The sequence below is a fragment of the Cryptomeria japonica genome, unplaced genomic scaffold (assembly GCF_030272615.1).
Source record: "Cryptomeria japonica unplaced genomic scaffold, Sugi_1.0 HiC_scaffold_316, whole genome shotgun sequence".
NCBI lineage: Eukaryota > Viridiplantae > Streptophyta > Pinopsida > Cupressales > Cupressaceae > Cryptomeria > Cryptomeria japonica.
In genome coordinates this window covers 148,449-175,732 of record NW_026729138.1, presented here as the reverse complement: position 1 = coordinate 175,732, position 27,284 = coordinate 148,449, and the positions used below count along the sequence as shown (strand labels likewise).

Genomic DNA, 27,284 nt, shown 5'->3' with positions numbered 1-27,284 from the left:
GGGATACCGCTGTTGCATCTTGAACTGCATATTATTTGTCTCAATTTAAATCGTTGTATAAATGAAAATTCATTTATGTAATTACAAAATTAAAGTGACTGATAAATAAAATGTTATGAATTCAAATCAACACACCTGTGTCTATGGCTCATGGGCAAACACCATGTCCATCAACTCATCTGTCAGTGCGACATCCTGAATCGTGTGAGCCTGACATCTACAACCACAAATCATGCATAGATGATATGAGTATCCATCTGCATCGGCTACATCATCTATCCTCGAGCATATCCCCAAGCAACTGACACACATATGCTCGATGGGCTCTCTGTCGCCCTCTAACGGATCATCATCCAATACAATAGGGTGTGCTAATGATGTCCCATGCTGGATAATGGCACCAGTCAATATTATGGTTGCTTGAAGAGTCTGTAGCTCCATCGACTCTTTCAGCTCTAATGGGACAGCTTGATGCACCTTGGGTTTGGGTGCTAGGGGGCGGCGACTCTCCGTAGCTAATCGCCTACGGGCTCTAGGTCTATCTTGGGCAGAGCCACCACCTCTAGCATGAAACTCTCTCATGTCAAAATAATTTGGGCGCACATTGAGCACAAACTCACAATATATTTTTCTCAAAATATATAATGGCACCTCATAATTATTACAAGTGGATCATCAAAGACCATCCACCACCTCTGCCAAAAAAGATTCTTCATCTGCACATTGGTACACCAATGTATGGGAAACCTCTTTGCATTAGGAGGTAATGATTGGCCAGTTTTGGGGTCAACAAAAAGGGCACATATTTGTTGTTTAGAAATATTTTTGTTTTTAACTCCATCATATGATAGCCCATTGGCATAGAATTGACGACACCTATCCCTAAAGCTTCCCCATTTGGTAATTTCTATGGAAACATCTATGGCACCACCAGCTAATGTTTCTAGGCTAGTGGCGAGGGATTGATGATGGTCAAGTTCAGAAGTTTTCAATTTTACAATCAGTCTATTGATTTTAGATGTATTTTGTCCTAACTAATTAATTAATTCTTCCTATGTTTCGGTTGTGCGGTCAAAAGGAAGAATTGGGGGTTGTTCTTGTGTGTTTTTAGGAGGTGCATTTGGTTGTTCTTGTGGGTTTTCAGGAGGTGCATTTGGTTGTTCTTGTTCTGGATTAGAAGAATCTGGTTTTTGAAACAAAAAATGAAAAAACCTAATAAAAATTAATGAAATTAAATTCAAAATGTAAAACAAATTGCATAAACCAGAAAGAAAGACAAAAATAAACAAAAACTAACCTTGATCCATAGCCTAGAGGAAAAATTTAGCACCCCATTCACGGTTTAGGTTAGAAAATGGGAAAAAAACAAAGTAAAAAATACGCTTTACGAGTAAATGAGACCTAGTTTTTTTTAAAAACTACTTTTACCAAGAACTGTGTACACGGTTTTATTTGGATTATTAGTGTGTACGCGCTCATTTTCTTATAAGCAGTGCGTACGTACTAATTTTCCTATGTGTAACGTGTACGCGCTCAGTTTCTTAAAAGCAACACGTACGGGCTACCTTTTCTAGGCTTGGAAAGAACAAACCTAAGCGCGTATGCGGGAATTTGAAATTTTAAAATTGCATAAGCACTGCCTGTTTTTCCAAGTTTTTTTTGGGTGGTGTCCACTTTTCTAACCACCATCTTTGTGCACACGCCTTGTTATGTAACAAAAGTGCACACTTTTATGTTTAGTTAGACTCTTTCCACAATTCTTATACATCTTCAATTATATTTTCTCACACATTTTTATCTTTCATAAGGGTAAAAACAAAGTAATGTTCCACTCATAAGCCACGAATGAATATTGTAGCTGTAAATATGCTAAAAGCATGTTGTGATCCTCGATTGAAGGAGCTTTAGTCAAATCCCATTAGTGATCCTATGGCACTCCCATGACAAGGGAAGCTTCAACCATGCATAGGGTTTGACCAATGTTATTTAGTGCCTTGTACAATGACTATGCTAAGTTAAATCTCATACAATATGTTTTACTTCACGTCAAAGCCCTTTTTCTTATACACTATAGTCCTTATCTTGTGATCTAGCTACCTTTCCAGATGATTTTTCCAAACAGGTGATTGGTAATCATATTAATTATACATATCTATGGTTATTATACATGTATATATTTTTAATTTATAAAACAAAATATTAATTACATGCAAACAAATGTAGTTAGAAGCATCATTACCTCTGCATTATAATTAGTTGATATATTTATTAATAAAATTCAATTCATACATATTAATAATGATTCATTTGATAGGCATAGATACATTTTGTACATAGAATAGTCTTCACTAACAATGTTAGGGGGAGAATGTATTTTAAAATACAACAATATGTTCATAAGAGAGACCTTTAAATTTTGAGATTAGTCAATTGAAGGATATTAGTAGATTTGACATGGAGATATAAAGTTGCTCAATTAAATATGATGGATCCTTTGTGAAGAACAACAATTTTTTAAAATGAATTTATTTTATAATTATAGTATTGTAACAAGCAATATCTAGCTACTAAACCATTTGCAACAATATAAATATTGAACTAAAATTTCTAAGCATAAAAAATTCAAGTGACTTTTTTTTGAAGCTGAAAGAAGGAGAGTACACTATATAAGATGTTAAATATTTGCATAAGAATAACTGCATAACCATAACCAAGTACAACATAAGCAAGGATTCAAGAGAGTTTTAGTGTTTACAGTTTCCAAATTCTCATTTTGAACTTTAAGTGGTCTTTACATTGATTGGAGAGGAAAAGTATCATCAAAGCACTTTTTTTGTCTAACCACGGACTTACTAGTCCTCCGTGCCATTTCCAACTGGAAAGGCTCGACGTTTCGTAGGGAAGTAAAAGAAGTTGGATTAATGTCATATGAGACTAGTGCTTGACCCTACACAATCCCTAGTTGTTCACACACCATAGGCTACTCCTAACAAGTATGACCTCTAACTGGGTTGTATAGTTGGATCAAAGAACTAACTGACACTTATAGTTTGTAGTATCACCTTGGTCAAAGGATTTAAGAGTTGCAACACACATATGCATATAGTCATTGTTCATCACCCTACTTGGTAAGACTTTAACCTAAGGAGGTTTTTCAAGCCATTACACTTATCTTAGAAGCCAATTGCATTTAGACTCTAAAGAGGCTCATTGACTGACATTAATGTTTTGACTCAGGTTAAATATTCAAATTAACTAGTTTGTGATGTCAATTACTCTAAGAGAAAACCTTCCATTGAAATACTGAATTCATACTGGTGTTCTTGAGCTAGTAACCTACTCACTCAAGAACACAAGAATGAATTCCTTCATATAATAGAGAACACAAGAATGAATTCCTTCATATAATAGAGATACTGAATTAACCATTCTTCTTTTTTCTGATAATTTTTTTTATCATATCAATACAATCTTTTATTTGCAGAAGTGAAGGTAATGCAATTTGCAGCAATCTCATTCCTTGTTTTGCAATGGAATATGGCCAATCCTTGACCATTTCCAGCTAGTATTTGCCATTGAATTGTATATGGATTATACCCTTCTTGGCTGTTCTGTTTACTAACGTGAGCCATAATTACCAATGGGGATAATGTAGTTTTTTTAAAGTTTTCATTCCACAAGAGTTCATTTGTCTCCGTTTTATGGCTTTCATTAAGTCGTAATGTTCTTTTGAAAAGAATGAGCGAAATTTTTCATTGTGATTTTCCATGGTATTCTTCCTATAAAAATAGTGTGATAATTCATACCCTCAACTCATATTATTTTTCAAGTAAACAAATGATTACAAACAATGACTTACGTCCAACTTTCTTCCTAGCTGGCTTCAACAGGAGTAGTGCTAGCTTAATCAAAATCCTTTTGAAGCATGACTTCTAATCAGGCCTGGAATTTGACGGCCACCCCTGCCTGTCATATAATTTTTTATGACGGTTTAGTAATTTTAATGTCTTTCATTTTACGTTTTTAAAAAAATGTTAAGTGTCAATTTTTTTTTAATTTGTGAATAGTTTAATATAAATTCTTTAAGCTTCATAGAATTGAAGTTCCAATAAAATTCAATTGAGGTGAAAAGAAATAATTCTATAAAAAAAAGTAAAACTTTGAAAAACAATGATAAATTAGTAATGCACTAAAAAAATCTTAAATTTACTTGTAAGTTTCTAAATTCAACCCAAAAATCTTGTTTATTATAAAAATAGAAACCATTTTAGATTTTTTTATTACAATATTTTAAAAAATTAGAAATGATTATATCTTATCATTTCAATTGTTAGAAGTTTCTATATTGATATTTAAGACAATCTTTTAAAAAATATTAAAAACTAAATTGACAAAGTTTCTAAATTTATATAAGAAAAACATACTAAAAATTCATATAAAAATAATATAAAATTAGAAATAATTATATCTTAATCATACCATTTAAAAATATTCTAAATAAATTCATATATTTATAATAAACATTGTAAAATAATATATTTCAATATATATTACCTATTATAATATTACGGCTTATTAATAATTTTAAGTGTCATATATACCGTTTGTGGAAAAAATAGCGTATCAATACTTACGGTCCACTAATTTTATTAGTTGTAATATACGATCTAAAAGTGCAAAAACGGCCATATAGCCTGTCAAATTCCAGGCGTGCTTCTAATCTTTTTCATAGCTCCTATATTTTTGTCGAAAAAGTTTTTTCCAAATGAAAGTCATGTCCTCTAAATAATTTCCTTTTCCGTATATATGCTATGGACTCCAAACGGTTCCCTTTTTAATTAATGAAAATGGTTGTTTGCATTTCCCAAATATATGAAGCTAATTTTGTATTTAATTAGGAATGAATTTCATTAGCTCCATCAGATTCCCATCCTCATGCTATCTTCCTGCCTCTCCACTATGTGAAGGCGGTGGTATAAGTTTACAAAGAATGCGAAAATATATATATATCTCAACTTTCTTTATAGCCATTTTACTTTTAATCATAGTCTTACGAGGTTAAAGTATCGCTATCCTACTTAGCCACGACTTAGTCCGCTCAAGTTGCGGTAATGTAGGTTGTGTAAATATTAACTAGCTTATATGTGTGTGTGTTTGTGTGTGAGATTAAAATCAAATATATATAAGCTAGTAGCAGTCGCAACGCAACATGGGAAACAATAAAAAATTCAAACCAAAACTATATAATATAATATTATTAATGTTTGTTGCAATAATTTGTAATATTATTATTGCAATTATTATTATTATTATTATTATTATTATTATTTTCTTTTCATTTGTGTAATATTATTATAATATATTATTATTATTAATTTATATTGTTGTGAGTGTAATGAGCGTTAGGGTTATAATTATAATGAGGGTTAGTATTATACTTAGGATTCAGGTTAGGGTTGGGGGTTAGGATTGGGGTTAATCTTAGTGATTGTAATTAGGGTTAGGGTAAAAGATTATAATTATTAATTATAAATAAAATTAGGGTTAGGGTTAGGGTTAGAACTATAATTAGGATTAGGGTTAAGATTGCAATTAAAGATAGTATGTGATGATAGCTATAAGAGTTAGGGTTTGGGTTAGGATTGGGGTTGGGGCTAGAATAGGGTTAGGGTTAGGGTTAGAATTATAATTAGGGTTAGGGTTAGGGCTAGAATTAGGGTTAGGGTAAGAATTAGGGTTAGGGTTACAATTATAATCAGGGTTAGGGTTAGTATTGGGGTTAGTCTTAGTGATTATAATTAAGGTAAGGTTTAAAGATTATAATTAGTAATTATAATTTAAATTAGGGTTAGGATTAGGGTTAGGGTTAGAATTATAATTAGGATTAGGGTTAGGGTTAGGGTTAAGATTGCAATGAAAGATAATATGTGATGATAAATATAAGAGTTAGGGTTTGGCTTAGGATTAGGGTTGTTAGGGTTAGGTTTTGGGTTAGATATAAAGTTAGGTTTTGGGTTATTATTAGGTTAGGGTTGGGGCAAGGGTTAGGATTGGTGTTAATCTTAGTGATTGTAATTAGGGTTAGGGTTAAAGATTATAATTATTAATTATAAATAAAATTAGGGTTAGGGTTATGGTTAGAATTATAATTATGATTAGGGTTAGGGTTAGGGTTAAGATTGTAATTAAACATAGTACATGATGATAGCTATAAGAGTTAGGGTTTGGGTCGGGATTAGGGTTGGGGCTAGAATAGGGTTAGGGTTAGGGTTATAATTATAATTAGCATGAGGGTTAAAGATTATAATTAGTGATTATAATTATAATTAAAATTGAGGTTAGGGTTAGGGTTGAGTTATAGTTAGGATTATAATTAGGGATAGAGTTAGGGTTAGTATTGGGGTTAGTCTTAGTGATTATAATTAGGGTAAGGTTTAAAGATTATAATGAGTGATTATAATTAAAATTAGGGTTAGGCTTATAATTAGGATTAGGGTTAGGGTTAGGGTTTGCAGTGAAAGATAGTATGTGATGATAGATATAAGAGTTAGGGTTTGGGTCAGGATCAGGGTTGTTAGGGTTAGGGTTAGGTTTTGGGTTAGATATAAAGTTAGGTTTTGGGTCATTATCAAGTTAGGGTTGGGGTTACAGTATAAATTAGAGGGAGTTATAGTATTATAGATAAAATAAAAGTTATATTTTGTTTTAGTTAATGATAGAGAGTTATTATTGTAGGATAATGCTTGGGGTAAGGGTTGAGGTTCAATTAGAATCAGTATTAGGGTTAGGGATAGGGTTTAATTAGGATTAGTGTTAGAATTATAAATAAATTAAGGTTAGTAAGTGTTATGACTCGGGAAGGGTTAGGATTTGAGGATAAAGCATGTTGTTAGGTTTTCGGCTATATAATAGAGCTCTGTTTGAAGGTTAGCATTATAATTTAATTAGGGTTATGGGTTATGTTAGCATAAAGATTGGAGATAACGTCAAGCATAGGTTGGATTTACAATCAAGGTCACTTTAGGGTTATGGTTGAGGTTCAAAATAAGGTTTAAATAGTAATTACGGTTAAGGTTAATTTTAAGGTTAGGTTATTATAAAGGTTGAGCTACAGTTAGTGCTAGAGTATAATTATGGTTAGAATTAGGGTTGTTATTCAACTACATTAGGGTTATAGGGTTAAATTAGTATTACACTTCAATTAGGATTAGGGTTTGGGTAAGATTAGGGTTAGGATTAGAGTTCAATTACGGTTAGGGTTAAGTTTAGGGCTAGGATTCAATTATGGTTACAATTGAGGAAAAGGGTTAAGTTTAAGAATACGGTTCAATTAAATGGTTAGATTAGGGATCAAGTTTTATTTAGGGTTCAAATCTATGGTTAGAGTTGAGTTTAGGGTTATCATTCAATCAGAGGGATTAAGGTTAAGGGTTAGGGTTAGAGTTAGGGTTTAAGATTATGGTTAGGGTTAGGGTTTAGTTTTAAGGTTAAGTTTATGGTTAGGGTTACAATTACATTTAGGGTCTACATCAAAGTTAGGGTTAGAATTAGGGTTATAGTTCCATTACATTAAGGTTAATAATAGATTAGGAATAAAGTTTAATTTTGGTTAGGGTTAAGTTTATAGTAGAATTATTGTTAGTGTTAAGGTTTAGGATTGTGGCTAGGTTAGAGTTATGATTAGGGTTACGGTAAGGATTATGATTAGGGTTATGATTTGGGGTTATGGTTATGGTTAAGGTTAGGTTTAGGATTATGGTTAGGGCCATATGATTATGGCTAGGGTTAGGGTTTACATCATAGCTAGAGTTAGGTTTAGGTTTAGGGTTAGGGTTTAGGTTAGGTTTAGGTTTAGGATTTACATCACATGTGCTTAGGGTTAGGTTGAGGATTATGGTTGGGATTAGGGTTTAATATTAAGGTTAGGGTTAGGGTTTAAGGTTAGGATTAAGATTATAAATAGGTTTCGAGTTATGGTCAAGGTTATGGTTATGGTTAGGATTAGGTTTTAGGGTTATGGCTAAATATTATTGTTAGGGTTAGGGTTTATGGTTATGGTTAGGTTAGGGTTAAGGTTTAGAGTTATGGTTAGGATTATGGTTAAGGTTATGATTTACATCATGGTTGGGTTGCAGTTAGGGTTAGGTTTACGATTAGGCTTAAGGTTACAGTTATGATTTGAATTATGGCTAGGGTTAGGGTTTACATCATGGTTAGGGCTAGGGTTAAGGGTTAGTGTCAGGATTAATGTTATTTTTAATATCATGTTTAGGGTTAGGGTTATAAATAGTGTTAAGATTTAGATAGGCTTAGGGTTATAAAATCAATTAGGGTTATAAATAGTGTTAAGATTCGGATAGGGTTAGGGTTGAGGATAAAATATGTTGTTAGGACTTTATAATGAATCTTGATTTTAAGGTTAGGGATAACAATTAATTAGTGTTAAGCATACCATTTAATTAAGGATGGGGTCAAGTTATGGGTTTCATTAGCATAAAGGTTTAATTAGGTGTTAGGTTAAGTTTAGGGTTAACAATACCTTAGGGTTTCTAGATTTTTGTTAAAGATATGGTTTTATTAAGGTTAGGATTAATTTTAGGGTTAGGTTGTTTTTAGGTTTAGATTAGGGTTATGGTAAAGATTAGGTTATGATTAAAGTTACCATTCTAGGATAAAGCTTGGGGTTAGGGTTAGGGTTTGGGCTATAGTTTAAGGTTGGGGATAAGGTTTGATTAGGGTTATGTTTTTTCTAAAGGTAAACGGGTTTTACTTGGACCCGAAACCAAAAGTTTTACTTGATTAGGGTTATGTTATGTTAGTACAAAGATTTAATTAGGGTTAAGATTCAATTATATCTAGATTAGGGATATATGAAGGTTAAGGTTTGATTACATGGTAAGGATTTAGTTATAGTTAGCATTAGTATTATAATTCAATTAGGGTTAGAATTAGGGTTATGATTCAATTACATTAGGCTTAAAGTTTGGGCTATAATTTAATTACGGTTAGGGTTCCATTAAGGTTAAATTAGGGTTATCATAAAGATTAGGTTATCATTAAAGTTATTATTCTAGGATAAAGCTTGTGGTTAGGGTTAGGGTTTGGGCTATAGTTTAAGGTTGGGCCTAAGGTTTAATTAGGGTTATGGTTTAATTAGGGTTAGGATTTAATTAGCTCTAGATTAGAGATATATGAAGCTTAAGGTTTGATTACATGGTAAGGATTTAGTTATAGTTACAGTTAGTAATATAATTCAATCAGGGTTAGAATTAGGGTTATGATTCAATTACATTTGGCTTAAGGTTAGGGTTGTAATTTAATTATGATTAGGGTTCAATTAGGGTTAGGGTTTGATTATTGAATAAAGATCTATTTAGTATTACAATTCAATTAATTTCAATTAGGGTTAGTATTACAATTCAATAACATTTCAATTAGCTAAGGTTAGGGTTAGTGTTAAATTTTGATCTTAACCATAACAATGACTATTTAAAACATACAAATTAAATATATTTTATGCTTAATAGAAAATATATTTAGGAAAGAGAATTTAGAGTAAAAGTATACCTCCCATGTAGGAGTCAAACACAACTCAACCAAAAATAACTTATTGTTTAATTTACCATGAAACCCACAATGTAAAGACATCCAATCAAATTATTTTAAATGAATACATTATAATTGAATCTAACTTTCATGCTCAATATAACCAAAGCTATCATATTGGTAGGATTAGAATAAAATTATAAGTCCAAATTGAGTTTATGATTAAAATTATTAACATAGAAATTCTTATTGATCTTTCTAAATTAAAAAATTATTTATTATTTTTGAAATATTTGTGTAAATATAAATAGAAAAGTCATATCTATATGATAAATTAGAAATTTTAAATACATTATATTGAATCTAACTTCTTTCCAAAGGTATCATATTGGAAGGATTATAATAAAACTATAAAGCTAATTTAATTTATGATTAAAATTATTAATATAGATATTTATTGATATTTACGTTGAGAGGCGTTCCTATATAGTCACAGCAGGGGGAATGAAGGATAGAATAAAAATAGAATATTCTATATAAACACTAAAGAAAACTGATGATTTGGAAACAGTTACAAAACATAAATGAAAAAATATGAAACTTGTGGAATTGCAAAGAGTCAGTTACAAAGCCATATGCATTCTGATTTAATTTATATTCTCCATCACTGGATGTGTTTGGGCAAGTGTTTCAATTTCTCCACTCCCAATAGCTTTAAAAAGAAACAAATCCTTTCCAAACTAGAGGACTACGCATTTAATATGATTGCCAATTGGGTTTACAACAGATTCACATAAGAACAAATTGAAAGCTACCATTTTATGTTTTGCATAATTAGGAAACATATCAAGATAGGCTTCTGGAATTGGTACGTAGTTTTTCATTTTACATTTCTTTGTTTGGTTTTATTTTGTACAAAATTATTGCTACATAGAACTCGCTCTCATTTGAATGACTATCTAAATGACCTTCTAATGAAGCCTTTGATTTGTATACAGACATGGAGTATCTACAAGAAAAATGAGGCTTTTATCCTAGGAGAGCGAAGATTAATTGAGGAAGAACCGAAGGTGAATAAAAAAGAGATATTAAGGGTAATCTAGATTGCTTTAATGAACATTGTAATCTCTTTGTTTCTGACACTTAAAGGACTATATTTTCTTCTCTTCTGCACCGAAACTTTTTTGTGTTTCTACTCTGTAGAAAACTTGGAGTTTCACCCAGATCAGGTATACCTCATTTTAATTTTTTGTTAGTTTTTTCTATTTCCAAGCTTTTATTTTCTTTCTAGATTTTAAAGCTCTTTTCTTTATCTTAAGATTTTTTTTGTATTATCTGAAAATAATGTCTCTACTAGTTTCAAAAAATAATTTTTTTTTTGTATTATCTAAAAATAATGTCTCTACGAGTTTCAAAAAATAATTATAATTCTGGATCTTAGTAGTGTGTAGGTAGGCTATTTTATTAGTCTCCCAGGTTCATTAGATATCATATTATAATGTTCATTTACAAGTTTCAAAAAATAATGTTCATACTTGGAGCAAGAGTGGGAGAGGATATATATTCAATATTAAACCAATGCATTCTTAGTAGCACTCTATTAAGATATCATCAACTTTTATTTAGATCTTTATTTTTTCAATAATAAAAATAAAAGGAATATTTTAATAGAAAAATAAGTGCAATATTTTGATAGGAAAAGGAAAGAAATAATCTTAATTTTCTATATTTCTAATTCTCAAACATAAACATATAATGTTTCTAAATTCAAAAAATCAAAATTACATGCTACACAAATATTTCAAAAATAATATATAATTTTTAGTTTTTAGAAAGATAAAAATAAAAAAAATTGTTTCTCAATTTTAATCATAAAGTTATAATGTTTCTAATTTAACAAAATAATTTATAATTTATCATGTAGATGTGAATTTTCTATTTATATTTGATTTATCTCTTAGTTGAGTTTTAATATAATGTAAAAATTGAAATTTTATTACTTCCAAAATTTGATTAAGCAACTTTTAATTTTCAAATTCATATAAAGAAAATTAGTTCTCCTATTCCAGTTGTACAACGTTACCATTGACAAAATAAATCTATTTTAGTTTAGGATTTATGCCTTCTTCTTTAGAGTAAGTAGTTTGTATGGTACACAAAACATGCTTTAAGAGGTATATGCTTGAGCCCCTCTCTACAAAGGCTTGCATATATTGACATTCAATCAAAAAATAAACTAATTAATCTATAAAAGTATTTCAAATGCATATAAAAGTGTATCTAAATTAAAAATATGCACTTTAAGAATTACAAACTTTGCAAATCAAGCAATGAATCAAATATAAGGAACTTGTGATTTATGGATTCAAGAATGATCTAGATTTGCTTGATTTACAAAAATGATTGTTTTTATCAACCAAATATGCATTTTGATGGATGGGGAATGTTTATGCATATCATTATCTACATTGCAAATCAAATTTAAATAATATCAATTACTTTTCAATTATACAAAACTTTAAGCTATTTTAAAATGTCTTAATTTTATTAGAACAATGTTTAAAGGTATTTATTTTATAGAAGTATTGAAATTTTTTTATATAATAATGAAGATTTTCATTAATATTTCATAAGAAATAGATAATAAATTTTATCAATGCATAATATTATAATATTAACCCTAATTGTAGCATAATACCAATCCTAAGCTTAATATTACCATAATTGAAACCTAAACCTAAACTTAACTCTAACCTTATAATTAAACACTACCTAGAACTTGAACCCTAAACTTAACTCTAACCATAGAATTAAAAGTGACCCTAGCTGGACCCTAATCCTAATTAAAATTGATTTCCTATAAATAATTAAAGTTGATTTCCTAAAATTGATTTCCTAACCCAATTGAACCATAAACCAAATTGAGCCATAACCCCAACTCTAAACAAAATTAAACCCTAACCTTAAACCTAATACTACCCCTAACCATGATGTAAACCTTAACCATTATACTATTCCTAACCGTAAATGCTCACCAAAACCATAACACTAACCATGATATAAACACTAAACCTAACCACAATCTTAAGTCCCGACCCTAAAACCTAACCCTAATCATAAATGTATCCCTAACCCTAAACCTGACATTACATACAACCATGATGTAAACCCTACCCCTAACCATTATGTAAACCTTAACCCTTACCATAATCTATATCCTTAACCCTAACCCTAACCATGATGTAAATCCTAACCATAATCCTAACTCTAATAATTAATCTTAACACTAACCCTAATAATAATCCTAACTATATCCATAATCCCAATCATAACCCTAATAATCTTAATCCTAATATAACCCTAACCATGATGTAATTCTTAACCCTAACCATGACCTAAACTTGAACCTTAATCCTAACCCTAACCGTAACCATTATATAAATCTTAATCCTTCCCATAATCCTAACCATAACCTTAAAACCTAAACCTAACCATGATTCTAACCATAAAGCCAACCAAGATATAAACCATAACCCTAACTGTAATCCTTACCATAACATTAAACCCTAACTATAATCATAATCATAAGCATAATTTACTAATCCTAACCCTAAATGATAATAAAACCATAATCCTAACCCTTATCCTAATTATGATGTAAACCCTAATCCTAACCATAATCCTAAGCCCTCACTCTAAAACCTAATCCTATCCATAATTGTAAACCTAACCCTAAACCTAATACTAGATTCAACCATGATGTAAACATTAACCCTAACCATGATGTAAGCACTAACCACAATACTAACCCTAACCATTAGTCTTAACATTGACACTAATAATAATCTTAACTATAACCATAATCCCAATCATGACCCTAATAATCTTAATCATAATATAACCCTAACCATGATGTAATTCTAAACCTTAACCATGATGTAAACCTAAACCATAATCCCAACCCTAACCCTAGCCATTATGTAAATCCTAATCCTACCCATAATCCTAACCATAACCCTTAACCCTAAACCTAACCATGATTCTAACCCTAATCCCAACCAAGATTTAAACCATGACCCTAACCATAATCCTTACCATAAGCATAACCATAATACTAATCCTAACCCTAAATGCTAACCAGAACCAAAACACTAACCCTAACTGTAATTATGATGTAAACACTAACCCTAACCATAATCCTAAGCCCTGACCCTAAAACCTAAACCTAAGTCTAACACTACATTCAATTGTGATGTAAACCCTCACCATAACCATAATACTTGTCGTTAAATAAAGTTTAATATATCTTAGAGTTGAGTATTTGCTTTGATCTTGGAACAAATATATATTATTAAAAATAGTCTAAATAGATATATAAAATTTCATATATCTCCATGTAATATATAATATAATTTATTTTAATAAAAATATTTATTAAATAACTGATTCTAATTGAACTTGAACCCTTACCCAAAGCATTATCCTACAATAATAACTCTAATTGTTAACTAAAACCAATTATAAGGATTATTTTATCAATAATTCTACAAGTCCCTCTAATCTAGACCCTAACCCTAACAACCCTAATCCTAACCAAAACCCTAACTCTTATAGCTATCATCACATACTATCTTCCATTGCAATCTTAACCCTAACCCTAACCCTAATCCTAATTATAATTCTAACCCTAATTCTAACCTTAACCCTAACCATGGTCCTATACCAAAACCAAAACTTGATGCTAACCCTAACCATTATATACACCCTAACTATTATCATATTCCTAACCTTAATCCCTAACCCTAATCATAATGCTAACCATAATATAAACCTTAACCCTGGCCATAATATGAACCTTAACCCCAATCCAAAACATAACCATAAACCAAATTGTAATCCTAACTATACCCCCAGTTATAATTGTAAGCCTGACACTAAACCGTAACCTTAACCATAAATTTAACCCTAATATTAAACTATAACCCTAACCCTAACCCTAACCATAATCCTAATTATAATCCTAAACTTTAAAGATAACCATAATCCTAAACCAAAACCAAACCCTAACGTTGATGCTAACCCTAACCATTATCATAACCCTAACCCTAATCATAAATCTAACCTGAACCATGATGTAAACCTTAACCCTAACCATAACACTAACGTTAACCCTAATGCTAATCATAACCATGATACTTGCGATTAAATAAAGTTTTATATTATCATTAAATAAAGTTTTATATTATCTTAAATTTTAGTATTTGCTTTGATCTTGCAACACAATTATATTATATAAAATAATCGAAATAGATATTTAAAATTTCATATATCTCTACATAATAATATAATAATATTATAATATAATTTATTTTAGTACAAATAAATAGAAAATAATAATAATAATTGCAATAACAATATTACATATTATTGCAACAAACATTAATAATATAATATTATATAGTTCTATTTTGAATTTTTTTATTGTTTCCCATGTTGCCACAACTGCTACTAGCTTACATGTATTTGATTTTAATCAAATATTTGATTTTAATCAAATATATATATAATACGCCAAGAGATATCCTTATCTAGGCACCTATTTTTATACCTGAACTCTAATAGGCACCTAGATAAGGATATCTCTGGCGTATTATATATATATATTTGATTAAAATCAAATATATGTAAGCTAGTTTTAAATAAAAAATAAAAAATAATATATTATTTTTGAAATATTTGTGCAACTCAACTAACATCAATAGAATATAAATAGAAAAAATCCCATCTATATGATAAATTAGAAACTTCTAATAATAAATATTTTATATATTAAATATTATATTGTATTTTTAAAATATTTTTGTAGATATGTAATTTTTTTTTTTGAATTTAGAAACATTATATTTTTATGATTGAAATTTCCAAACATTAATTTTTGTTTTACATTTCTAAATTGAAAATAACAGACTACATTTTTTTTTTTGAAATATTAATGTGGGCATGCAATTGTATTTTTTATTTTCAAATTTAGAAACATTATATTTTTGTGTTTAAGATTTAGAAACATAGAAAATAGCTTTGATCTTTCTAAATTGAAAATTAAGATTCTTTCCTTCCTTCTCTTTTAAAATTTTTGCTTTTACACTTTTGTAGGCATTAATAGAAACAAAATGCCTTATCCTTTTAGTTGTGAAATTTTTAAAAATATAGATCAATCTAACTACATAAGTAATATTTCTATTGAACTTTTCTTTTTCTTTTTTTTGGATGCAAATCAATTGAAATTCTAAAATTATATAAATTCTATTTTAAAAATATTTAAATGATAAATTTAAAATTAAAGTTCAAATATAAATAAAAAATTTCTAAAAAAATTCTTCTATTTTGCATGGAAATCATTTAAATTTTCAAATTAAACTATTTTTTTTTTTAAATAGTTAAATGAATCATCAATCATTTTAAATTTAAATTTAAATTTAAATCTAGATATAAATTTTAATTTAAATGTATTTATGAAACCTTTCTATATTTTTATCAAAGATAGATGCCTGATATTGAATGTGGATTACAAATGGATGTCTATTGGAAATGAATGAATGACAAGTGGAGCAAAATACTTCCAACGATGGTCCTCGCATTTTAATCTATCTACCAAGAACCCTGCTAAGTACATAATGTATTATTGTTCTTAAATTAAATTTTGCATTTTGCATTAGACTGTGTAACCAAATTTCCAGTAGTACAATTGTCAGTCAGCAAATTTTCAACCAATCATTCTGCAAAATTTTGTGTACAGTGAGCAGTTACTTGAATCTGGGCATATTAATAAATTTTATATGATATTGTACTTTGCTACAATCTATGATACATGAATTAAGAACAATGTTTGCTAATAACGTCTTCAAGTTTTCATACAAGTTTGTTAAATTTTTAAATCAAAAGCAGAGAGGTAAAGTTCTTATAATGATAGCTATGCAGATCTCCCTTTGTAACGGCAATGAAATGGTGATAATGATTTTAGCAGTTGCATTGAAGTATTTTGGGCTGCCACAATGCTTATCAATCGAAGGATATGAGAACACCACTACTCTGCATGCTAATCTAAGGCAGTGAATACAAAGATGAACTTTTTTTTGTTGGATACTGGAACCCAATAAAGACTTCATTAAGAGTACTAAAGACATGGAGCAGGTTACAGGAGATGGAGCTTCTAGAAATGATGGAATAAGAATTTTAAAATGTTATAGTACTAACCTAATAAACAGATGGATGGCAAATTTGTTCATCTAAATATAATCAATAGCACAAATCCAAATGTTGCAGTCACCATTTGAACAACTATGCCAAGTACGGATACCTGTAAATGAATATTCTCGTTAAACACATTGTTGTAGATTCACTCTTCCAAGACAATCATATTCTCATTGGTAATGAAAACCCTAGGTCTCCTTAACACTATTTTGCATTAGTTGCTTGATGCAACAAATGCAATTCTTCATATAGAAATCGTAAAAAAATTTCATCAGTTTTGTTTTTTTTTCAATAAAAGTGGATTATTCCACTAAACTTTTTATTAATATTTTTTATTTTTTACATAAGATTCATAGAGCATACCACAGGAAAGAACCCTGGGAAGAGAACCTCTGGTCACAACACATATAATATCAGTTTTGCATAGAGCCCATATGACAATTTGCCAAAAAAACCCATCGGATAATTTTCAAATGTAGACTCCATAGGTGCTATCAATGGAAGAAGACAAAATTTTCCAAAGCCCTGTGCCAAATCCCATGAGCCAAAAACCTTCCTGCCAAAAAAGAAAGTATGAAAAAACCTTTGAAAAAACACTATTATATCAGATACCATGACCTCGAACTCTTCTCCAGACAACGAACATGAATACTTGAAATGAAAGGGGAAAGCGTGAATAATTATCATCATAAAATTTTACATCGACGTTACTCAAGAAAATCATATGACTATTGCTGCAAACCTTCCCATACAATGAGTGAAGAGTTGCGTAGCTGAAACGCCTCAAGAATGCATGCATTTAATATTCTTCACTTCCTCCTTTACAACAATTAAATTGTAACAGCAGACTCTTCATATGTTTGGTTCAATTTTCCACTATGGTCTTTGGTCTTCCATCATGTTTCCATTTTCTTTAATGTTTACACAGAATATGCTGGAACTGTATAGGAACTCTTCGCCTCTCGGCGTACAAAAAAAAGGTTAGGTTACCTTGTGATAGTTACTATTTTGTAAAACAACTTTGAAGTGAAAGAAATGTTTAAAATTGCATTAAAAAAAAATTTACATAAATAGATATTTCTAATTCTAATTAATCTTCTATGCATTTTCAAATGAATTTTTATTCATGAGATTGTAACAGCGCTGATTTCAATCCAATAAAATATAAGAAAAAAGATAACAAGGAAGTATTCAATTCCATTGAAGGCGATCGATATATGTTTGTTACCTTTTGTTGCTTTGCCTGGCAACTTGAGTACGGGTCTTCGTTTAAACAATATAAATTTTTGCAGGCAGTGCATTGTTTTACAATTTCATGCAAATTGAGAAAAGCAAAAATTTCAATCCATCAAATTATAAGATAGGCTATAAAGAACTGACTGTTAGCATTTACTTACGGCATTCCGGAGCTAAGGTTGCCCTAAATTCTGTCATGGGTTCTCTAAACTTTGGAGTAGTCCACTCCTCTGTTTGATCTTGATTCTCTGTTAGACTTGGTTTACACCATCGCCACTCCATCACCCGGGTAGGTAATCCTAAGAGGCATAGTTCTGGCAGGATCAAAATGGAATAAGGAATTGACTTCCATGCGGTATGACACCTCAGCATATCCAACATTTCCAGCTTTGACAAATTGCTAATGCTTTTTGGAAGGCTCTCCAATTTTTCGCTCCAGCTCAGACTTAATTCCTTCAGCTGTGATAGCTTGCCAATGCTGTCAGGAAGTTCAATTAAGATTCTACAACAAGTTAAGTTCAAGTACTGTAGCTGTGACAAGTTTCCAATGCTGTCAGGAAGGTATAGTAAGTTTTCACAGTAACTCAAATTCAAGTATAGCAGTTGTGAGAGGTTGGAAATGGTGTTAGGAAGACAATCCAACTTCTGACATTCAGACAAATTCAAGGACTGCAAATGTGACAAATGACCAATGCTGTCAGGGAGGTTTTGTAAGGATCTGCAGCCAGTCAAGTCCATGATCCTCAATTGCGGTAAGCTGTCCACAACAGAGGTAAATTTATTCTTCATTGCTAAAATTACTTCCTCGAACAAAATCGAGCTGTGCATTGTCTTCGGAAAGGAACAAGAATCCACCTTTAGCCATCTCAAACTTGGAGGAAGATTGTCTATGCTATCTTCTATGTGCACTTGCTCCAAATGAAGATAGTGAAGACTAGGTGTGCCCAACATTTTAAGACTCCGTAAATCACCTTTATAGAGACGAAGGCCAGAGATATTGCTTACATTTTTGGATGAACTGCTTGACTGCGCAGCCTGCCATTGCCGGGTTTGCTCTTCTTCAGCAACCATTTGCCCCATATCTTGCACAAGATCATGCATATCAAATACATCTTTCTCGTCTATCCTTATCAGCAGCTTCATTGAAAGATTGGTGATAGCAATGCGCACATTCTTGTACATGGATTTCCAGAAAAGAATGGGATTAGTTGTGCGTTCCCCAATAAAAAGGCAAGCAATGTCCAAAAATATTTCTCTTTCCTCAGCACTAAGACCTTTAAAACTGATTTTGAGTGTTTTAAATATGTCTTTGTTCACTGTAAAGTTGTCAAGAATTTCATTCCAAGAGTCAATATCTGTGTCGTTCTGCTTATCATACAAGAAAGCTCCAATGATTTCCAGAGAAAGAGGGTGCCCCTTGCAAGCCTGCACTATTCTTTTCGAGAGCACTTCATAACCAGGAATTGGGGACGGTCTGAGGAAGGCGTGCCAGCTAAGCAATTGGAGACCTTCACTTTCTTCCAATCCGCTCATCTGGTGAATGCATACGGATGAGATGTGAGCTGTATTGAGAATGTGTCGATCTCGAGAAGTTATGATTAAGCAGCTGCCAGGAGACAACCAATGCCCAGCTAAGGCGTCCAATTGCACTCGGTCATCCACATCATCCAAAATGACAAGGGCACGGATTCCTCGCAAACGATCTGCCAACAAATATTTGCCCTTTTCCACACTCTGCAGTTCTTCTTCATAGTTGACCAAATCTTTGAGAATTTGCCCCTGCAATTTTGTAAGGCTAGTGGAGCGGACATTAAATACAAACGAAGCAGCATCGAAATCATTACAAGCTTCATTGTACGCGGCCTTTGCAACTGTGGTCTTACCAATACCGCCTATACCCCATATTCCAAATCTAACCGCTGTTTGGGCTGAACCGAGATGCAATTTCTGAATGAGATCTTTTTTCACCGTTTCTAATCCCACTGGGTATTTGGCAACTTGTAACGGCACCCTGTCAAGTGTCTTTATTATGTCGTTCACGACCTTCTTCACTAGCTGAGCTTCGAAGCTGCATATGGCGAAGTTAGTGACAGCTATAAAACAAAAAAAGGAATGAATGTATTTTCTATCGTTTACAAATGTCAGTGCAATTACAAAGTATATCTATTTTGTACTTATTCTAACTGTCTAGACAAAATATAATATTCACAATATTAGAAGGGAACTAAATAACCATGGGGAATATTTGACATGAACGCATCTAGTTATGGTGATGAACAACCCAAGGAAAATGCACCATCAAATTTGAAGGATCTCGAAAGGAACCATAAATAATGTAATAATGTAATGGTGAAATGGTGAAGGAGAAAATTACTTTATTAGAAAGCTACATCTACAATCTTATTAAATGCAATCTACTCAATAATCAAAGGAATTGTTACCGATGAATTTTAAGGACCTGCTAATCTATGAGATCAAACTTTTAGTAGGATGAAGATCTTTGAAGGAACCATTAACAATGAACTTGTGGGAGAGAATATTTTTTCACTAGGAAGTAGGAAGTGCAGATCTACAACATTATATTTGGACTGTTGACAATTTGAAACCAATTGATAGTATTTAGAGCAATGACAACAGTCATTGAATAAACCCTTGAAATCTAAAGATTGAACCCAAGAAAAATCTACCTTTGAAAGATCAAGATCCACCAAGCAAGGCTACAAACAGCTAAAATTCACAGATCACTAACCTAATCTTCTCCTAAGAGGAGGGTACACACTAGAGTTAATGACAAATACAAAAAATTCAAGTCACACATAATACTTTGAGCTCGGTAATATATTTGTAGAAACATTCATGCCAAAAGGTCTATAGGCCTCATCAGAAGTCACATTTAGCACCAATTTCTAGATATGAGGAAACTATTGTATATTCTTTATCGCTATTGTTATTCACCTGTTTGAGTTGAGTTGTTCCTTTTAATTAATTAACTAAGCTTAGTCATGTCAAGGCCTGAAATCTGATCTCAGTATGTGTTTCTTGCACTCCCTTGTTTATTAGATTTAGTAGACTCTGTTTCCAGGGTGACTATATATATACATTCTTTTACCTCGATTGTTTTTCTCTATGATAAGAACCAGGTCACGTGCAAAACAGTTTATCTATCCTTAATTTTCATGCACTCAATCCACAACTCTTGCGCACGTCTCTGACAAACGGTTGATTATTTACTTGCTTGCATAGTCTTGTAACGTCCATTATTGTCTGGTTATAATTTGTGTTGATGCCTTCCTTCTAATTTCTTAATTTGACCTTCTCTTTTAGTCTATGTTACTAGAAACGAGAAACAAAAATCGAAACAGAAACTGCAAGTAACATAAAGAAAAACAGAATATTTAAAGGTTGCGTATAAGAAATAATTTCTAATCTTAATTTTAGAAAAAATTAAAAAATCAAACTTCCAAAAGTGATAATATAGAACTACCAACTGGAATGAATATTTAGAAAACAAATCAAACTTCTTACACGGGCTTGGTGAATATTAAAAAAAATTAAAAAATCAATGCAAAAACTTTGGGCACTGCTCAGAAACCGTTTTCGTTCGTTGAAACCGGAAACGACACGCTGTCGTCCCGTTTCTGGCAACAGAGTGAATCAGTTTTAGCACAAGTTGTAAGGTTGCAGTAAATGATTACTTAAGATTCATAAAACGATACCTTCTATTAGATTGGATGACCACACCCTTGTCAAACAGTATGCCAAATTCTCTTCCTTCCATAATTACATCATTCAGATCCTTATTGTTCCTATGCTTGATTGTTCTTCCACATTTTGTTGCATGCATGTCTATCCAAGTGACTTTTCCTCTATCAAATACCGAATGCCTATCTTGCGTTTATCTCAGTGCCCATCACTACGCATATCGTGAGAAAACTAGCTCGTTTTGTCACGCAAGTATTTGTTCTGCCTTGAGCATGCACAATTTTTCTATATCTAGAGTCAAAGTCAAGTCGCATGCTCATTCCAGTTCGTAGCAGTGTAATAGTGTATGCCTCGGAATCTGTAATAGTGTTTGCAGCACCAATGAACGCCCAGAAATATCCCAATACAACCTACTTCCCACAACCTTTTTGTTGTTTGCATTGTTTTTTTCTCCTCAGCCTTATGTTTTCTTGGTTCGGTAAATTTTTCTTCCGGCCACCTTTGGCTTAGGTGCCATCACTGACGGGATTACACTTCTATATTGTCTAGCATGAAATTGAACATGGGATTCTGCTTTGGAAGGATCAATATTGTACATACTACATAGTAAGTTGTACATATCAAGCAAATGTCACAGCTGAGGAGCCAACTCAATGCTTCACATTATAGAGTGTTTTTTAAACATTTAGACGGTCCCATCTAGTTGAGAGTGGTGACTAGAGCTTAGAGTCTGCAAAACTATGTATTTATGGGAGTTTGTTTTGGTTCAGCCAATATAGTTTATCCTGAAAACTATGAAATAATGGAGCCGTTAGTATTGTAAGTTGAAGCCATAGAATGAAGTTGAAAGGATTAAGATAGTTGAAGCAAAAGGAGAAGCCACCTAAAGCTGCAGATCGTTGACAGATGTCGATGATGCCAACTTAGCTGCATTCTTGAAAATAGAAATTTCAAATGATTAGAGAATAAGAGCCATTTGTAAAAATTATTTCTCCTTTCGTGAAAGATATTAAAGCTATTAAATTTGGGTGAAAATATTAGAAAGAGTCATAGTATTTAGAGTTTGCTGCTGTCAAAAGCCAGATCATGTCATATTTAATCATGTTATGTTTAAAAAAACAGGATGAGCCCATTTTTAAGAGATTGCATGCATTTGTTAAAAAGTTGTTGAAGGTGTGTTTGAGCTACCTAACGAAAAACATGGGAGAGTGAGTAAAGGTAAGTGGTACTACCCAAATCATAGAAACCAATCTATTAAGTCAATGGGAAAGATAGGAAAGAAGTGAAGAAAAAAAATGAAAATTTAATTAGTCAGATAGATCTTTTAAAAAATGAAATAATGGAAATGAAGAAATTTAAATTAAAGATGACTGCAATCATAAAAGAGGGACAAGCTGAAAAATGTAAATTTTTGGATGAGAATTGTGATCTTGAAAAAAAAATTGAACAAAGTAAAAGAGAAAATGAAGATCTAGAGAAAAATGAAGATCTAAAGGAAATGTTAAAGCTATTTGATAAGATTAAGAAAAGGAAGGACGATTTAGAGCAAAGAGAAAAGGTGTTTGATGACTTAGAAGAGAAACTGAAAAAAATAGAAGAGGAGAATAGTTTATACAAGAAAGAAATATCAAAATTGAATGAAGAGAATGAAAGTTGAAAGTCAAAAACATTGGTCCATGATGATTCATGTAGTACAGAAGATTTGTGTTCATCATTTGATAAGTGTAATTTTATTAAAGTCATTTGTGATAAAGATAAGCATGTTAATGAGTCTAAAAGTCTTGTTAGATGTGATGAGATTAAGAAAAGTTGTTTTTAAATTGTTGGTTTGAATATCATGAAAAAAGGGGGTTATAAAGGTAAAGGATTGGGAGAACATGAACAAGGAATCAGAGAGCCTATTGAGGCAATAATGAGGCCAAAATATGAGGGCCTTGGATATGTCACAAGAAAAGAAAATGATGCTACTAGTTCAAGCAAAATAACCTAAGAAAGACATTGTATTAGGTGTTCTCATTGAAACAGAGAATCACATTAAAGACGTGTTGGGATTTGCATCTTTGTAAAATTTGTGGTTTAAGAAATCATTGTGAAAAAATGTTTTGGAAGAAAGAATCTACAACAGATTGTATAAAAATGGACTGTAGATGGACCTATGGATCTTGTTGGCAAAAACTTACAAGTATGTTCAAAAGGTTGTACAAATTTTCATTTGTGAAAAATGTTAACAATCATAAAAAGTTTGAATGTTTAAAAGTAATGAAAAATGTTTTTGAGTCAAAAGAAATCATCGTCTAGCAAGACAACTATAGATTATGAAGTTGCAAGATGTTCCAAGCTGATGTTTTGAAGACTTGAAAACAACGAGTTTGAGAGACTGCCGCAACAGTTGAGGGAAGCCAAACGAATGTCCTTTTATTGAGAAAAGATATGCAGATCTTAAAGATGGTTTGAAGTTATTATGCAAAGAAATAATTTAAGTCAGCAGACTTTGTTGTAACCATCAGTTAGAGACAAAAGAAAAGAACTTGTAAAAGAGAATGTATCAAAGACATTGTGAATACTGAAAAGTGCAGTAGTTGTAGCAATAGCCAGTTAACAAAAAAATATGAAGAAGAGACTGCAGACGCAAAGAAATATGAAGAAGAGACTGCAGACACAGAGAAAAGATTGCTAAAGACTTTGACTACTGTAGCAGTTGAAGAAAGTTGCAAAGAACAAAAGAGAAGATTGCTAAAGAGTCAATTGATAAAAAATTGAAAAATTTCAAATGATTGACCTGTGGCAAAACGGACAATGTCTAAGACTTCACTTTTTCCACCCGCTCAAATTTACAGTCATTGTTATTCGTCAGCCAAAAATTCCAATCAATTCTGTAGCAATTTTTTTTTTAAAAGAAGACTTCCTGACACTTGAAAAAAGATCTGACGCCCCATGAAACCCAGTCTTACCGATCCTTTTTCCAGAAATCTAGCGAAAGGTTGAGTTCTGGAATATATGTTTTTGCACAAGTTTGTTGGAATAGCCAACCCCAACCACCACAGTTATGCTATCTCATCAGACAAGGCGCTGCTGCTTCAATTAGTACCTGAAGACTTCTGTTATGAATTGTCTTATCCTCATCTGCCTCTGTCCTGCTTTTTCAAACTCTTTTATTATCACATTTATTATTTGTCAGCAGCCCATACACAGCCCATGCTCTATTTTACTTGGATCTAATTTTATTAACTCAACTTTCTATTTGTATTGTACTGTGTATTTTTAAGTGCAATAGCTGAAATTCTATGTTGATCAGCTGAATCTATATTGCTTTTGTATTCTCTATGTCTTCTTATTCTGTCAAGTTTCGGAGATTAGATATATTTATAAAAATTTAGCATTAGAAAACATTTATTGACAAGGAAGAAATTACTGCTGATCTGAAAAATGAGCAGACAAACTCAGAGGGTGTTAAGGGATTTGACAAATTACAATTATTTTGACAAATGGTAGCATAATAGGCACTAGGCTTAATCAGTGCATCCAACACACTGGATGGATACAACTGAGTGCTTATTTTAAATCTGAAGGATTACCAGACAAAGTTTAGAAATTTTAACTGGCTTGTGAAACTGAAAGATGGCTCCTTCGACATAGACAAGCTCAATAGTTATATTTAGGAAATGGTTTGGGCTGAGTGGATTTGATTTTGAGCTATTACTTAAAATTGAAACAAAACAAGGAGAAAATGAGGTAAATTACTAACCTTCCAGTCATATCCAGGGACCAGCCTGAGCGACAACAGATCTGCTCAAGGGCATGCTTCCACCCATCAATCTCTTCTCTTGAATATCGATCTAATTGGCTATAATATTTTTCAAATGATTTCTCATAAGGGCTAGAGCTTCCTTGAGGATATCTAACATGGGTCGGTTCCATTTCATAAAAAAGAGGAATGATCAACCCAGGGGAAGCCAACATTAAGGCAGCCTCCTTGAGACACCATGCCTAGCTTGCATATCCTTTAGAAAATATAGGAATGCGTATTGAACTGCACTTAATTACATTTTCCAGGCCTAAATCAATGATTTCCCCCTTTTTTAATTTGTGGCTGTCAAGAAACACATTCAATCCAGCTGCGGAAAGAGCTTGAAAGAGATGATCAACGAGAGTCTTTCTCACATCTTTCCCCCTGAAACTCAGAAACACGTGATATCTCTTATCATTTAAAGAAATTTTTGTAGCGCCACGTATGTAAAGCTTGAATCCGTCCATCTCTGAGTTCTAACTGAAAGGAAGGAGAATGTAAAGATACAGAGGCGCGAAGTAGAAAACCCAACTGTGCGCAACTTCAACTTCGTACATGAGTATAATAGGAGAGATCAGATCCCACAGAATTCAATAATTCATGAATTTGGTCAAATTGGTTTTCGATTAGATTGGGTGAATTTTTTCAACAAGTCAGTGTGGCTCACTAATAACCACAAACAGTTTGACCAAATAGAAAGGATGCAAAATAGGGGAGAGGGACCAGTAGTTGTACGGGGTCCAATAGCTGTTATAGCAATTGTGCATATAATATCCAATCTTGCCACATATTTATACTATATAATGTAAATAAATAATCCACATGTAAATAAAAAAATTGCCAAATGTTGATCAAAATGGACCAATACTTGAACATAAGAGAACCTATAAATGTTATATAAAAAAGACATAAATACACTAATTAACAAGTGAAATAGATATTTTTTATTTCAAATAAAATATCATAGCTATCCACTATAAGTCATTTATAAAATAAGGTACTCACTTAAACAAGTACTGTTATCATAGTGTAAAAATATTATTCTTATGTGTACAACTATTAGGGTAGCAATGTATATGCATTGGAGTATTTCATATTAGTAATTTGTCTTATCACAAATATAAAAGGTGAACACAATAAATACCTTGTTTTTCTCCATGAAATGTGAGAGATTGTCCAAAGATTTAAGTGTTCAACAATTGGTCCCTTTGTGTTCATATAAGTTTTATTTTATATCATAATATGTTGTTTTGTGTTCAACTATTGGTCCTTTGGTGTTGGATATAAAAGTTAGAGATAACACACATTTATGATTAATAATAGGCATTTGGTCCACTTAAGTTTCATATAAGTTATATTTTACATAAAAATACGATATTATATTAATTACAAATGATATTTTTTTATTCAACAACTAGGGATTTTTAGATTAAGTTTTGGTCGAATCTTTAAAAAGTCACTTTTTTGACACTTTGCACTAGACGTGTTATTTTGATGACTTGCCTGATGAGTCACGCCTTCAAACCTTAGTTGTAGATAGTTAAGTGTCCATATTACATTTCTAATAAAAAACGGAGGTCTTACAATATTCCATGTGACGGCTACATGTTGACGAAGTTAGCCCTAACGACTACTGGTCCCTCTCCCCTAATTGAACCGACCGATTAGTTCACTATTTGAGAGAGTCAGAGGGTGAGGTAGAAGATGCCAATGAATAGCACACCCAACTGATTTAAAAAATTAATTTTGCAATGTCGTCGAA

At 31.7% G+C, this 27,284-nt stretch overlaps 1 protein-coding gene across 6 annotated transcripts; it reads right to left on the bottom strand.

Annotated features, from left to right (window-relative positions):
* Window positions 1-17,178: 17,178 nt before the first annotated feature.
* LOC131870353 (disease resistance protein RUN1-like) lies at window positions 17,179-26,173 on the bottom strand. Of its 6 annotated transcripts, none has more exons than XM_059215852.1 (4): window positions 25,481-26,173; window positions 18,026-20,101; window positions 17,540-17,756; window positions 17,179-17,353 (listed from the first exon to the last, which is right to left on the bottom strand). In XM_059215852.1, exons 1-2 carry the CDS (start codon window positions 25,693-25,695, stop codon window positions 18,187-18,189), a joined length of 2,130 nt encoding a protein of 709 aa, XP_059071835.1. In that variant the 5' UTR covers window positions 25,696-26,173; the 3' UTR covers window positions 17,179-17,353; window positions 17,540-17,756; window positions 18,026-18,186. The 6 variants fall into 6 exon arrangements, with proteins under 6 accessions (XP_059071835.1, XP_059071837.1, XP_059071839.1 ...); XM_059215854.1 differs by having other exon boundaries at window positions 17,179-17,349; XM_059215856.1 differs by having other exon boundaries at window positions 17,550-17,756.
* Between the last annotated feature and the right edge of the window lie 1,111 nt (window positions 26,174-27,284).